The 15,412-nt window shown below is 41.6% G+C and overlaps 2 protein-coding genes across 6 annotated transcripts in view; one reads left to right on the top strand and one right to left on the bottom strand.

The window, feature by feature from the left end:
- The window catches only part of LOC122454605 (beta-hexosaminidase subunit beta-like), a 31,926-nt gene extending 20,603 nt beyond the window's left edge, over positions 1–11,323 (top strand). Inside the window, exons 6-14 of the mRNA XM_043489210.1 lie at positions 1,519–1,620; positions 3,505–3,634; positions 5,319–5,499; positions 6,119–6,205; positions 8,466–8,538; positions 9,350–9,524; positions 10,498–10,588; positions 10,746–10,850; positions 11,150–11,323. Coding sequence (XP_043345145.1) covers positions 1,519–1,620; positions 3,505–3,634; positions 5,319–5,499; positions 6,119–6,205; positions 8,466–8,538; positions 9,350–9,524; positions 10,498–10,588; positions 10,746–10,850; positions 11,150–11,210 — 1,005 coding nt within the window. The 3' untranslated portion in view covers positions 11,211–11,323. The remainder of the gene's footprint in view (positions 1–1,518; positions 1,621–3,504; positions 3,635–5,318; positions 5,500–6,118; positions 6,206–8,465; positions 8,539–9,349; positions 9,525–10,497; positions 10,589–10,745; positions 10,851–11,149) is intronic.
- GFM2 (GTP dependent ribosome recycling factor mitochondrial 2) overlaps positions 11,288–15,412 on the bottom strand; it is a 48,536-nt gene continuing 44,411 nt past the window's right edge. For all 5 annotated transcript variants that reach the window (XM_043489196.1, XM_043489197.1, XM_043489198.1 and 2 more), the window contains 2 exons: positions 12,199–12,381; positions 11,288–11,749 (listed from right to left, as the gene is read on the bottom strand). In XM_043489196.1, the coding sequence (XP_043345131.1) occupies positions 11,621–11,749; positions 12,199–12,381 (312 nt within the window). In that variant the 3' untranslated portion in view covers positions 11,288–11,620. The remainder of the gene's footprint in view (positions 11,750–12,198; positions 12,382–15,412) is intronic.

Genomic DNA, 15,412 nt, shown 5'->3' with positions numbered 1-15,412 from the left:
GTCTTGTAGCCCTTCAGCTCTCCCGTATTCAAGTCCTGCTGGCTTTCAATGCTAGAAGTTTTGGGGGGCTCACTGTCCCAGTGTTGGACCCCCGGTTTGCAGAGCCTGATACAGGTTCGGATTCCTCACCCCTTTGGGGAGAACCTCTGCAACTGTGTTCGCCTCCCACTTGTGGGTCATCTGCCCAGGACTGTGGGTCTTGACCCACCTACTTGTCTCCTTGTGTTTCCATCTTTATATCTTGAGTTGTGAAGAAATCTTTTCCGCTAGGTTTCAGGTGCTTCTCATCAATAATTACTCTTAATAGTAATTTTGCTATTTATGGCAGGAGGTGAGGAAGAGGGCCTTCCTGCTCTGCCATCTTGCCCCATCATGAGGAGGGAGGCTGTATGTTCTGCTTCTCTGATAGGGGAAGTCTCTCCGCTTATTTTCCATTTTCTTCATATCATCTTTTATATTTTATATACATATTATATTGTTTACTCCTCCAGATTGTACATAAAATCGGTGTCAGTGCCCCCAAATTTCTGAGAATGTTAATTGGATTTGTGCTGTTTGTGTACTGAATTTCTTTCATTTGTAAGAAAGAGTTGGGACTCAAATCTCAGTACTGTGGGAATTGTAAATCCCATTTTTTTCCTCTGCTCTATTCCCAAACAACACAGTAGTGGTAGCCAAGAGCTACTGGGAATTTATGAGCTGGCTCTCTTCCAGTAGGGCAAAGTTAAAGTTTTAATTTATGATATGAATTATGTATAGGCTTTTTGAAAAGTGAAAAGAAATTTATACTTCTTCACATCCTTCCCTTGTTGAAAAGGAATTTTAAAAGGAAACAGACACATTGGGAACAATCCTGGATATAGATAAGTATTAATAAATTGGAATGTATATCTGTGGTATGTAATTATTTTTCCCTTTCCTCTCCCCACTGGGTTTGTTCTTGCTGAGTCTGCTTTTTTCTGTTATAGTCACTAGTTGGTTGTATGTTTATAGATTCCACATATAAGTGATATCACAGTTTTTATCTTTCTCTGTCTGACTGACTTTACTTGGTACAATGTCTTCCAAGTCCATCCATCTTGTAGATAGCAAAATTTCATTCTTTTCTATTGCAGAGTAGAATCCCATTGTATATACATACACTACATCTTTACCCATTCATCTGCTAATGAACACGTAGGTTGCTTCTGTATCTTGGCAATTGTAAATGATGCAGCTATGAACACTGGGGTGCATGCATCTTTTCAGATTAATTTTCTTGTTTTTGGGGGTTATGTATACCAAGAGGTGGAATTGCTGGGTCATATGGTAAGTTTTATTTTTAGTCTTTTGAGAAACCTCCAAACTGTTGACTGTACCAATGTACATTCCCACTAAGAGTTTACGAGGGCTCCCTTTTCTCCACATTCCCACCAACATTTGTTGTGTCCTTTTTGATGATAGCCATTCTGACAGGTATGAGTTGATAATCTCATTGTGGTTTAAAGGTGTATAAATTTTCAACCTGTTCGCTTGCAGGATGCCATGGCTTTTAATAAGTTTAATGTTCTCCACTGGCACATCGTGGATGACCAGTCTTTCCCTTATCAGAGCATCACTTTTCCTGAATTAAGCAATAAAGTGAGTAATTCATGTTATTGTTGTTGGTGTACAAAAATTTTGGGTATGGTTTCCTTAGAAGTTTGCAGCTTAAGTGTTTCTTATTATGGATAGAATTTAGGTGTAAAAGTTAGATATTCATGGTTTAAAATTTTTACTACGCTATTGCTGAGCATTTTAGGTCCACAAAACTGGTCTGCTTTTGTAATTGTTATCATAAATGTAAACATTTATGGGGCTATACAAATAAAAATTTAAAAGCTTAATGGATGTAGGAGACCTGGAGCCTTTGTGATTAACATAAAGTTAAATAATTATATTTATCAAGTAGCCCAACTGTATAAGTGTTTTAAACAGAATTGTTCTCAATTCTGTAAATGACAACTTCTTTTCTCTCTAAAAAACTGTATGAAGTAGGGAATCTTGGGAGATAATGGCTTCTTCGTAGAGATAATGGCTCCTTCGTAGAAAATAATGGTAGTGTTAGAAGTGTTCAAACTGACTGAATTATAGACCAGTGAAGCGGGGAGCAAGCCTTGTCTCACTGGATCCCCTGTGCTACAGAGCTGGTCACTGACGGCAAGAGAGGCTGCCTGTGTCATGCAGAGTTGTAGTTATGAAGGGGCAGAGCCAAGATCCTAAGTTAGTCCTCTGGTCACAATTCCAAAGCTTTCCTTAAAGTTTTGATGTGGTTTGGATTGAAATCCTAGCAGCACTCCTGTTCTTGTTTGCTTTTGATATGGAAAGCTTCAAACATATACAGAAGAAGAATTTAATGAATTCCCATTTCCTCATCACTCAGCTTCAATAATCAAGTAATGGCCAATCCTACAACACCTATATCCCCTCCACCATTATTTTGAAGGTAATCTCAGACATCATCTCTTATTAGTAAAAAGGCCTGTTTAAAAATAACTCATTATCACAGCTAAAAATTTAGTAATAGTCCAGATAGCCAATCATTATTCATGTTTCCCCAAGAGCCTTTTTCTTTAAAAAAAATTTTTTATTTGCAGTGGGATGCAAATAAACTCCATACATTGTGGTCAGTTAACATATCTGTTCTCTTTTGATCTATGGGTGCCCATCCCTGACCATGTCTTTTTATTTTTCTTTTAATTTATTATTTTCATTGAGGAAACGAAGTTCAATTTGTCCTGTAGTTTTCCACAATCTGGGTTTTGTTGATTGCCTTTCCAGTGTCAATTTGTTCTTCTGTCCCCTGTATTTGCTATAAACTTAGATTGGGTCTTAATTCAATACAGGTTTGTTGTTGGGGTTGGGGAAGGCAAGACTACTTTTTAAGGAGTTGATCATTTATTTATATTTGTATATTTATACCTTGAGAGATGTGCCATAGTAACACTTTGAATGGACCTTTATTTACCACTGATACTGAGTTCTAATTTTTCAAGTACATAAGACAGAACCAAAGGTAATCTTTAATTAAAAAAAAAAAAAATCAGGGCATCTCAAGGGGAATTTTTACTGCTGGCAGTAATTAAAGTGATCTTGAATACCAACAGCTATGTTTTGTAATAATGTGTGAATTTTGATTCTAAAACTGACAAGGGCAATATATTAGGAATTTTCACTTTGGAGTTGAACATTCTATTTCTGTTTTGTTATACAGTCACATGAGGTTGAAATAGTGTGATGGCAGACATTGCTTAAACAAGGTGCTGGTAGAGATAGATAGTTCCATCATTAAATCTGAAATTAACCCAAAGTGTGCTGAGAGCTTACTGATAAGATGCAGTAAACAGATAATTTAAAGGAGTCCCCCAACATCACATAAGACTTGAATACTTCGTGATACCTGAAAAGTCTGCTGGCAGATGTCAAAGTACAACAGAACTGTGAACAGCTCACACATTTTAACTTTAATAAACGTGACTTTTACAGGGAAGCTATTCTTTGTCTCATGTTTATACACCAAACGATGTCCGTACAGTGATTGAATATGCACGATTAAGAGGGATTCGCGTCCTGCCAGAATTTGATAGCCCTGGCCACACGGCATCTTGGGGAAAAGGTAAGGAGTGTGTTTTATGCGTCGAGAAAAGTGAACATGTGTGCTCCTGCGTCTCACGACTTGGTGTTTGCTTATTTTGTTATTACTTGTGATTTGCACAAAGGTAGCACTATTGATGGTTGTAATTCAGTAACTATTATATGTCTATTGTGAGCAGGTCGCTGTATCTAGGCATTGCCTAAAGTATAAACACAAGGGATAAAAGAAAACAAGAAATGATTACAAGTAGAATGTGATATGTGAATTAAACAGTTACATTTAAGCAGTGAAGGAAGTAACACCTAAATTGTTGTTGAGAGATCAAAGAACATATTCATGTTTCTGGTAGCGGGAATAGCAGGAAAGGCATTTAGCTGGAATATAGTGCATGAGAGTTGCCATGCCCTTCTCCAGCGGATCTTCCCAACCCCTGACTGAACCCATGTCTCCCGCATTGCAGGTGAATTCTTTACCATCTGAGCCACAGGGAAGCCGATGAGTACTGCAGTGGTAGCCTGTCTCCAGTGGGTAGTACTGGAGAAGGGTCTCCAGGGGATCTTTCCGATTCAGGAATCAAACCGGGGTCTCCTGCATTGCAGGTGGATTCTTCACTGCTGGGTGCTTAAGAACTGCTTCTGGAGCTAGACTGCCTAGGACTGGAGTCCTGCTTCTGGCACTTAGGCTTCCCTGCTGGCTCAGATGGTAAAGAATCTGCCTACAATGCTGGAGACCCAGGTTTTATCCCTGGGAGGTGAAGATCCCCTGGAGAAGGGCATGGCAACCCACTCCAGTATTCTTGCCTGGAGAATTCTGTGGACAGAGGACTCTGGCAGGCTACAGTCCATGGGTTGCAAAGATTCGGACACGAATGAGCAACTTAGCAGTTTCACTTTTCATTTTCTCACATTTATAAACTGAGTGACCTTGGGCAAGTTATAGAACATCTCATTCAGAGACTTCTCATCTCTAAAACTTGGCGACTGGCTGACTCCAGCAGGAGGGGACGAGAGACTCGGTGGGATGGGGGCTCGCAGACCAGGATGTGGAAGTTGGGAAGCTACAGAAGGAGTTTTGGGCAGAGACTGTGGTTTCTGTTAGACTATTTTTTTTTTAATTGTATTTATTTGGGCTGTGCTGGGTCTTTGTGCTATGCAGGCTTTTCCCTGGTTGCAGCGCGTGGGGGCTCCTCTGCTCGCGGCAGGCGGGCTCGGGGGTTGTGGCGCCCCTGCGCCTACTTGCTCCGCATACGGGATCTTCCCAGACCAGGGATCGAACCTGTGTCTCCTGCCTTGGCAGGCAGATTCTCTTCCTCTGACCCACCGGGGAAGCCCTGTTGGAGTATATTTGAAGTGAAGCTAATTGTGTTCAGCAGGGAATTTGAATACAGTTTGAAACTTGAGGAAAAGGATTGGGGCAAGCTGAAGATTTGGGAGCCCTTAATATTTGAGATAGTATCTGAAATGGATAAAATCTCAGAGAGGCTGATGGAAATGGAAAGAAAGCGGGACAGGGGCAGTATTCAGGAATTAGTTCTCCCTTTTCTTATCTGAAGAAATTACCAAATAACTCTAAACACGCTTATCTTTTTCTGTATAAAATCTCTTACATATATCTTCAACAAAATCAAGTAGTATAATCATGTGCAAAGTCTTGTCTTTGTGACTGAACTACTACTTCAGCAAAGATTCTCCATGTTTCCTTCTAGGCCAGAAAGACATCCTGACTCCATGTTATCATGCAACAGAGCCATCTGGGACCTTTGGACCTATAAACCCTATTTTGAATTCAACTTACAGCTTCCTGTCTAAACTTTTCAAAGAAATTAGTATTGTGTTTCCAGATGAGTTCATTCATCTGGGAGGAGATGAAGTAAATTTTGATTGTTGGTATGAAAATCTGTTAACTGCCCCCACCCCGCCCCCCGCCCCTTTTTAAAACCTGTTATCTTTGAAGTAAGTGTAGAGGTGTCCATGTGAAAAGGGAAGACTTGGGGGAACATCTCTGTGAGGTGTTAATCTAGCAGCACAACTCCTAAGAGGGTGAATTGTTTACATAATTTGCATACAGATGCTATTGACAGAAGCCTGTAGGAAGAATTAAGATGCAGAAGAAAATGGGGATTAAAAAAAAAACTAAATACAGAACAAGAATAGCTTTAGTGAAGAGGGTAATGATTAAGTGGGAGAGATTTTTTCTAGTGAAAGTCTTCTGTGCAAATAGCCTGAGATGGAAGAAAGACATGGGAGTTTAGGGAAAGCCATTTTTACAGGATATCACCTTCTAAAAAAATTATTTGCAGTGGAAAGGTAAGATAACTCATAATTAAATTTTAGGCTTATTTTTTAGGTATAATTAGGCTTATTTTAGGCATAATTGGGCTTATTTTACTCTTTACAACTTTAATACATTTCCATGTGTATAAATGATGTTGGGGATATATGTTGCTTTAAAAAGATTGGGCATATTGAACTTTTAATGAAATTTTAATCACTGTTTCTGTTTAAGGGAGTCCAATCCAGCAGTCCTGAATTTCATGATGAACAAAGGCTTTGGCAAAAATTTTAAGAAACTACAATCTTTCTATATGCAGATGTAAGTTACTTGAAAGCCTACTTGTTTTTATTTGATCAGTGCCTTTTGTAAAAGTTTAAGCTCTTATTTAGGAGGTCCAACCAGTCCATATTAAAGGAAATCAGTTCTAAATATTCACTGGAAGGACTGATGTTGAAGCTGAAACTCCAGTACTTTGGCCACCTGATGAGAAGAGCTGACTCATTTGAAAAGACCCTGATGCTGGGAAAGATTGAAGGCGGGAGGAGAAGACAGAGGGTGAGATGGTTGGATGGCATCACCAACTCAGTGGACATGAGTTTGAGTACTCTGGGATTTAGTGATGGACAGGGAAGCCTGATGTGCAGCAGTCCATGGGGTCACAGAGAGTCGGACACGACTGAGTGATTGAACTGAAGCTCTTATTTAGTACTATTTTATATTCTCATTTTCTCTCCATTCCTTTTCAAAGTGTACATGTTATAATCTTTGTTACACAAAGTACAGATAAAAATCATAAAGGAGGCTGCAGTACCCATTATTTTCTCTAAATCAGTAACATGGGGACTCTAATCCTTCTGCAGTAACGGTTGAGACATAGGGTGGTAATGGTTACCTGTTCTGTGAGCTCAGCTGAAAACCCAGGCTACCCTGTGAAGGCTTCGTCACCGTCTAGCTCCTGGAATTCATTTTGTCAACTCCAGCGCTGCTTTTACTTTATACCTGTGCTATCTGGTATGGCAGCCACAACCACATGTGGCTGTTTGTATTTAAATTGTACTTGAAGAAAATTAAAAACTCAGTTCCTCAGTCACATTAGCCACATTTCACATGCTCCGCAGCCAACAGCTAGATGTGACTAGTGCTACCATATTGGAAAGTGCACACATAGAACATTTCCATCCCTGCAGATAAAGATCTACCCGACAGTGCTGCCCTTTGATAAAGAGTAGTAAACTTATTTTGTAAAGAGCCAGATAAGTGTTGGCGACTTCACGGGGCACATGTGGTTTAATCGGCTTCCCCGATGGCTCAGCAGTGAAGAATCTGCCTGCAGTGCATGAGATGTGGGTTTGATCCCTGGGTCAGGAAGATCCCCCGGAAGAGTAAATCATAACCTACTCGGGTATTCTTGCCTGGACAATCCCATGGACAGAGGAGCATGGTGGGCTACAGTCCATGGGGTCGCAAAGAGTCAGCCATGACTGAGCAAGCATGCTGCATACTTTAAAAATATTTTTTAAAGTGTGCTTTACCATGGGGTTGCAAAGAGTGGGATACGACTGAGCGACTTCAGTTCACTTTACCAATGTAAAAAGGGGCTTCCTTGGGGCTCAGCTGGTAAAGAATCCACCAGCAATGCAGGAGACCTGGGTTTGACCCCTGGGTTGGGAAGATCCCTTGGAGAAGGGAAAGCCTACCTACTCTAACATTCTGGCATGGAGAATTCTATGGACTGTATAGTCAGTGGGGTTGCAAAGAGTCGGACACGACTGAGCGACTTTCACTTTACAAATATAAACACCATTCTCAGCTCATGAGCCACACAAAAACATTCTGCAGGGTAGTTTGCCAACCCCTGCATTGAGCAGGTCCAGATTCTAGCCTTTTCCTGTTTAGCCTTTTGCATGATGCAGTCTGATTTTCTTGACCTTTTTTTTTAATCCTGCATAACACCCAGCGTTGTCTGAGTATCAGGAGATAATTTGTGAATTGACTGTCAGCACTGTTGGAAGTTACTTAGGTGCTGTCACAGGACGGTTTCTAGTTTCCTTTATTCTAAGGTCCTCATGAGATTATCCAGGATTGCTGTTTGTACACTTCCTTGTGAATTGCCACATCGTCCTATCTTTGGGGCATGCTTAGCTGATTCATTCTGCAAATGACTGTTGAACCCTCCTGTTGTGTCAGAAAGAACCACAGGGGTCACCACCAAACTTAGCTTGTTCTGCTATAAAGTTGGGTTGTACTGAAAGGCTTCCCAGGTGGCGCTAGTGGTAAAGAACCTGCCTGCCAATGCAGGAGACACAAGAGACATGGGGTCGATTTCTGAGTTGGGAAGATCCCCTGGAGGAGGGCATGGCAACCCACTCCAGTATTCTTGCCTGGAGAATCCCATGGACAGAGGACCTGGTGGGCTACAGTCCATGGGGTCGCAGACAGTCGGACACAGAAGCAGCTTCGCATGCGCATACTGAAAGGCATCTGTCAGTGTTGCAGTCTTTGGTATAAAATGTGCATTCTTTACACACATTGCTAAGGTTGTGATCTGAAATAACTTTGTAATTTGTTTCAATGGTAGGGTTTTGGATATGATTTCAGCCATGAACAAGAGACCCATAGTCTGGCAAGAGGTTTATGATGATGAAGGCAAGGTGAGAGGTTACTAATACTGCGTGTGGCTCTGATAATATGAGACCTAATACTCTAACACCTTGGATGGAAGGAACTCTAAGCTTTCCCTGTAATGTTGGGGGAAGTCAGCTTACCTTTCGGTTTAACCTGCTGTTAGGCAAGAGCCGCACGCTGACACCAATGATCATGGTGTTTATTTGATTTCTTCCATTTACTTCATTCTTCAGTGCTGCCTCCTCTCATCTCTGCCATCTCCCTTCCTCCCTCTCCATCTCATTCTTAGTAACAAATTGAAGTACTTTGAAAAATGTTCCGTTTTTCAGAAGGGCAGAACAAACAGATAAGAATGAGTCTTTATTGCTGTTAAGGTAACCTTCGTTTTAAGTATCACTGTCAAGTACACTTTTTATTTTAAATGGCATTTCTCTCTGACATTATCAGAATTCTTTATTTTCCTTTGGGGCAACTGAAAATTTGAAAGTCCAGCTACTTGTATTATCTTTCCAAAAGGGTTAGTGGCATCCTCTAAGTTCCAAAGTAAAATAGTGTGGTACAAATGGGACTAAAGCTTCAATTCATTATTCCCACATGGTATTGAATATAGACAAAAGGTAAAAAGTTAAATATCAAACCTTAAGGTTTGATGAAATGTCCAAGTCCTTATTACAAATAGCATTAGATATTACCTTAAAGAAGAAAGGGGAAAGAAGAAAACGTTGCTTTGTCAAGGATCTTAGAGAGTTAGTTATTAGGTACAGTGTCAGACTTTTACTTTCATCTGCTGTAGTTGCGAGACTTAATAATATGTACTTCAATTTGTAACTTTATTAGCTTATACCAGGCACAGTAGTTCAAGTATGGAAAATGGACAGCTTCTCTATGGAACTAAATAACATTACAGCAGCTGGCTTCCCTGTGATCATTTCTGCTCCTTGGTACTTAGATGTGATCAGTTACGGACAAGACTGGAGACATTACTACTCTGTGGAGCCTCTTGACTTTGAGGGTAAGTGAAGCAACGACCCTTAGTGGACATGTTAGGTTTTTCAACCGCTCCCCTCCCTCCGGGAATCTTTACCTAGGTACCACCTATTATCCTCCCTTTATGTTTGATCCTTGATTTTCCTTGTGTATAATCCAACAGACTGAATTCAGTATCATTTTAAACTTTGTGAAAGAAACTGTATTCTTTCCTAATGAAAGAACTTCAAAAGTAAGATTCCCTTACACTGACACGACTTGTCACCATGCATTTAAAGATGCCTACTGCATGAGCCTTGTCTCTCCCCTGAGCTTTCTCTGCGATGTCAGACACCTAAGTAGGGATCGCGTCCTGTTCAGTGGCTTCCGGGTTCTGAGGAGGAGGCATCCTTGGGGATGGGCATGTCTGAGTGGTGGGGCTCCAGGCTCTCAAACTCCCTTAAAAACAGTTCTGCTTTGTCCAGTTTTGTACACTAGACTTTTACAATTTCCTTTGAGGAAAACTGTTCCGGTGTTTAAAAAGTATCAAAACTGCAGGTCTGTCAGGAACTGTTTCTCTAAAAGCATTTTCTGAGAATCAAAAAGTCGTAATTACTGTCGATACCTAGCTTCTTTGATACCAAGAGATAGGTTCTGAAGGCAGGAGTGGTGGTCACGAGCATAGTCCACCTTGCATTCCTTGGCACACTGTCTGCAGGCAACCAGGGGAAGTGCTTCTGGTGTCCAAATAAGTTTGCATAAAACCAAAATAGAATTGTCTGTTTACTACTGGCCTGCTACATTAGTCAACACACGCTAACAAACACTCTGAACCACGGGGTCAGTTGTGGCAATAAAGTTTCCAACCAATTTTTGTGCCACAGCTGTGAACTTCTCCCAAGGTCCTCCTGACTCCGAGAGAGAAACCTTGCCCCAGGCTAACACTGGAAATCAGCACCGGCTCTGTATGTGAGCCTCAAGTTGCAACTACCTAACTTATACCACTGATTGTAATCTAGGTACTCCAGAACAGAAACAGCTTGTCATTGGTGGAGAAGCCTGCCTGTGGGGAGAGTATGTGGATGCAACTAATCTTACTCCAAGATTATGGTATGGAATCTAAGGAAGGACATGTGAATTAAGATGCCTGAGTTTCTCTTCTCCACCCAAGCAGGAAAGCACTAGAAATTTGCCCAAGTGTGTGATTTGCTTCTTGAAGAAAACATGAATTTAAACTGCCTTGGGGGATATGTGGTTTAAATTTTAGGCCTCGGGCAAGTGCTGTTGGTGAGAGACTCTGGAGTCCCCCAGAAGTCACAGACCTAGAGGATGCCTACAGGAGACTAACAAGACACCGCTGCAGAATGGTCAAGTAAGACACATTTATTTGTCAGGCTAGGATACTGTTAAGTACAGGGTGATTTTTAACCTTATTTAGTGTTAGCTAGCTTATTGGGATTTTTTTTCTTTTTGCTATAAACAGAAATGTACATGACTTAAGAGGTAGTGATCTAATTAGGAAAAATTGGCAACTGTTTCTCCATTAATTATGAATCTCTCCTCAGTAATTTGTGGTATGGTTTAGTGATTCTGACTTGAGCTACTAAGTTTCTTAAGACATAGATGAATTACATCAGTCTAAAACATCTTTTGTTTATACTTGTCCTACAGACGAGGAATAGCTGCACAACCTCTCTTTACTGGCTATTGTGACCATGAGGGCAGAATGTAAAAACGAGCTGAAACAGAAGAAAATATGGGAAAAGAGTCCACAGTCAATCCTTACTACAATCAACCCGATTTTAAAAATCATGTTTTTGAATAAACATCTTTTTATTGATTGAACCTCCATCTTATTATACTGACATCTTTCTTGTGACAGAAGTGTAAAATCAGCCAACCAAAAACCTTGTGATATCTATCACTCAGTGTATTCCAAAAGACTGAATCTTAACTGCCAACAGTAATAATTTCCTAGATACACATACAGTTCAGGTACATTAACCTTCAACATCACAGCACGTTTCTCATGCTGTAAAGTAGAATGACCAGCACCAGTGCCACTGTCTGTTCAAGTTCTCCCTTAAAGTGTTCTTACTGAAAACGAAGTAGGTAGGTGCTCCTGAGTTTCTCTCCAAGGACTTAGGACAAGCCACTTCTCTGGCTGAGCAGCGTACTTTGGTCTTGAGGATTCATGGCTTGATAATTAGACAGCTCTAAGGAAAAAGTAGCTGAGCCTGATGTTAACGTTCGAAGCACAGTTGAATAACCCTAATCAAAATAATTTAAGTTAGTTATCTCTGCAAAGTTAAGCCTCAAATCTCTCCCTGCACATCTTTTGACCATTATCAGGAAAAACTTGCTAAGTACTGTGAGGACAGAAAACCAGGAGTGGGGGTATGCTTCAGAAGTATTCACCAGTCCCAACGTTTGGTAAAAGGCTCTGCTGGTGCTCAGATGCCTGTCCTAGAGCAGGAGAGGCTGGCGGGGAAAAGAACGGCAGAAGAACTGGCTGGGAGCCAGCGATAGTAGACATAAATAAGTGCTCAGGATGGAGAAATGGTCATTTAGGCTGATGACACATTTTGGTAGAGCCCACCTCAAACTTTGTACAGGGCTGGGAAGCCCTCCGCCACACATCCACACCCGTGCTGATATGATCCCTGGGATTTCTCCAGCAATTTATGTAAAATATGTAGATTTAGTCTCAGAGCACCTACCATGATTTCTGCTAAGGGAACAAACCCAGTAACAACGTTGCTGTCTTGGCGAGACTGGATTTCCTGAATGTTCCCTCTTCTCTGTGCCAGGTCTGCTAGGACAGGGCTGAGGTAATCTCTTGTCACCGTCACCTCAAGATTCATCAGGGGCTCCAGAATTTGCTTTTCAGCTTTCTTCAGAGCCTAAAGGAATTAAAGGATGTTAACTTCAGACTGCAGATCAGACTTCTGTTATGAAGGGAAGATTCATAAAAACTTTAAAATACTGTCCATACTCTTAAGCACAGAGCCTCCAGCAAAAAGACAGAAGCCTGCCTTAACACTCTTTATAAGAAGTCCAAAACGTCAACGTTTGCGTGTACATGCACGCCAACAGTATACCTGAGACCTCATGTAGGGTTTGCGCCTACCTTCACGTATGTTTTGCAAGAGGATGGTTGGTAAAGTCTGATTAGGTAGAGCACCTGTGAACATGTGCCCAGAGACACAGGGGAAAGAAAATGATTTTCCCCTCTCAAAGACATATTTCCTTCATATATCTCCTCTTTAAGTTTTGAAACCTATAGTTACAGTCCATGCTACAAGTCGGGGCAATCAAGGAGGGAAATGAAGGAGAGAGGTAAAAACAGAGTAAGCAGAAACATATTCTTACTGTAAGAAATAGAATTCTGTTCAGAATTTTAGATTTCAAAGGCCAAGAAGAACAAGCAGATACAGAAACTGAAAAAAGCTAAAACAGCATCAGGCAAATAGGAAGTGGACAAAACTGGGGAAGCAGCAGAGGAATAAAAATATATTGGCGTCCGGGTCCTTGTCAGATTTTGTCTGCATAGCATCATTCCATCAGCCAAACTGGTACATGGATTTGGAGGTCGTTTGCAAGCACTGTAACTACTGATGAGTCTGCTTTAATAGGTAACCTACTTCTCCAGCCTACCAGAGTTAAAACACAATAAAACAATTTCCCATATATTCTAAGCCTGTTTGGTTGTCCGGTGGGATATAATCATCTTGGATTTAGCAGTGGAAGCCAGATCAAAGAGCAAAGGGCTCTGGAATGTGGCCTCTCCTTTATCTGCCTCTGGCTGATCATCTTCTCTGCTCGCCTGCCCCCAGTCACTCAGGACCGGCGGTACCACTGCCTCTATTGTCCAGTAATGCTCTGCGCCTCCTCCTTCCCCTCCCCCTCCTACCTTCACAATCATGAAAAATGGGCAGATTCATAAAAACATCAGTATATTCTCTATTGTAGACATTTCAGAAAACCATAGCACACATATATATAGTAAAAGCATAATTTCAGTTCTTTGCAGCTGATTAAGCCTTTAAAATCACTACCAACTGAAATGACTCAAATTAGTGAAAAAGTATCTAATAATCCTTGAATGGAAACATTACGGAAAAATAATGACACAGAAACAACTAAATACATCCTGTGTATTTTTGCAATTCTTACCCAAAGCTTCCTGCCACTTCACAGGGTATCTTTTTGAATAACATATTGGAGTGGGAAAAGACTAAAAATTAAGAGGAGTAATGCTGCATCTAAGGAAGGGTCAGAGTTCTGTGTGACTGAACAGGAGGTACTGTGCTCGTGGGTCTGTCCTTAGTCCTCTTTCACAGCGTTTTCCTTAGCGACCCTGCATAGTTATAGAGCATCAAAAACTGCTTCTACAGAGCTTCCTCAGAAACGCTAAGCTGTACGGGAGTCACAGTCTTTGGGTGCTCCTTATAACCCACTGGGCTGCTCTGGGATGATGTCTGAGTGTCTTGCAGCAACCCAGGACGCCCCAATCTGATCTCACTGTTTCCTTCCCAAACGCCTGCCTGCTCGCTCCTCTGTTGACGGCATCACTCGTCGTCAGGTTACCCGGACATGCGTCTTTGATTTCCTGTTTGCCCAACGTGAGCTGTGAGATTTATATTCCTGTTGCTGATACTCTAGCTCAGATCTGGTCTATTCCCTGAGGCTCTCCAGACTCCAGTCCCTCCTATATTCTAATGATCACCAAACTCACAGTTCCCTTAAAGATATAAAGGCTTAACACACGTAAACTGTTTTTCAGGAAGCAGAACCCTCTCAATGAAAACTGCTAACCCCAAGAACACAGACTGTAGACCGGTTGAAACACCCTGCTCCTGAAACACTATAAACTGCTCCCTGTCTCTTCAGGGTGGCTCACACAGTCTTGGGATTAGCTCACCAGGGCCCCTTTGCCTGGCAAAGCAATAAAAGCTTCTCTCCTGTTTCACTGAAAACTCTTGTCTCTACGTTTCTATTCAGCAGCTGTGAACAGAGGCTGAATTTCAGCAACATTAACTTCTTTCCAGTGTTGACTAAAAAGATGCAAGTTAAGCTTCATCTGGGGCAAAATGAAAACTGCAGCCTGGGAGACAGCACCTCAGACAGCTCTGAGAGACTGCTCTGAAGAGGCAGTGGGGTAAGGTTAATAACATAAGATTTTGGTGAAGGGGGAGTTCAATACAATTAAGTACTCATTTCACAAAGGGTTTTCTGCTCTCCAGGAGGATCTGAGGTCCTCAGAAAGGGATTTAGTGCTTTTCTAGGCAAGAGGAGATGCAAGGACTGGAATCTTGAAATCAGTTCCTAAAACATCCAAGTATCTAAAGACCTGTCCTGCAGGTTCCCTGCAGCGAGGCCGCCGCGCTCCACGCTGAACTCCCCGGGGTGTTGCAGGTCGAGAGCTGTGGCAGCCCGGGCTCAGCCTCTGCAGAGGCCGACGGGGACGCCCTTGTTCGGGGGCTGCCAGCGCTCTTGGCAGGTGCCAAATAGTAGGTGACACCAAGAACCGTGCTCCAATTCCCCACTTCTCAGCTTCTGTGAATCTTATACCATTCTGTCTAATATTCTGACTGCTTGGCTATATTTAATTTCCTTCTAAATGATAAGCTCGTTTAGGTCAAGAAAAACATGCATCTTATCGTGCTCCCTCAGATCCCAGTGCACCGTAAGTGCAACATAGATGGCTCAATAACTATATGAAGCATCATTGACTTCTCATCAGCAGAGGCAAGGAGCTTCCCCACCAGATGAAGTTTCACAAGGCTCAGAGTACTTCCATTGGTAGTATTTAAAGTAATAAATTAAAACTAAAGATTAAGTGGAGGCCTCATAAAGTTAATTCTTATTCTCTACTATGGTCTTAATGGAAGCTTAATCAAGGGGTATTAGATTCTGAAGGACTGGCCAAAA

This window comes from Cervus canadensis, chromosome 16, assembly GCF_019320065.1.
Source record: "Cervus canadensis isolate Bull #8, Minnesota chromosome 16, ASM1932006v1, whole genome shotgun sequence".
Classification (NCBI taxonomy): Eukaryota; Metazoa; Chordata; class Mammalia; order Artiodactyla; family Cervidae; genus Cervus; species Cervus canadensis.
This window is presented reverse-complemented; position numbering and strand designations above follow the sequence as displayed.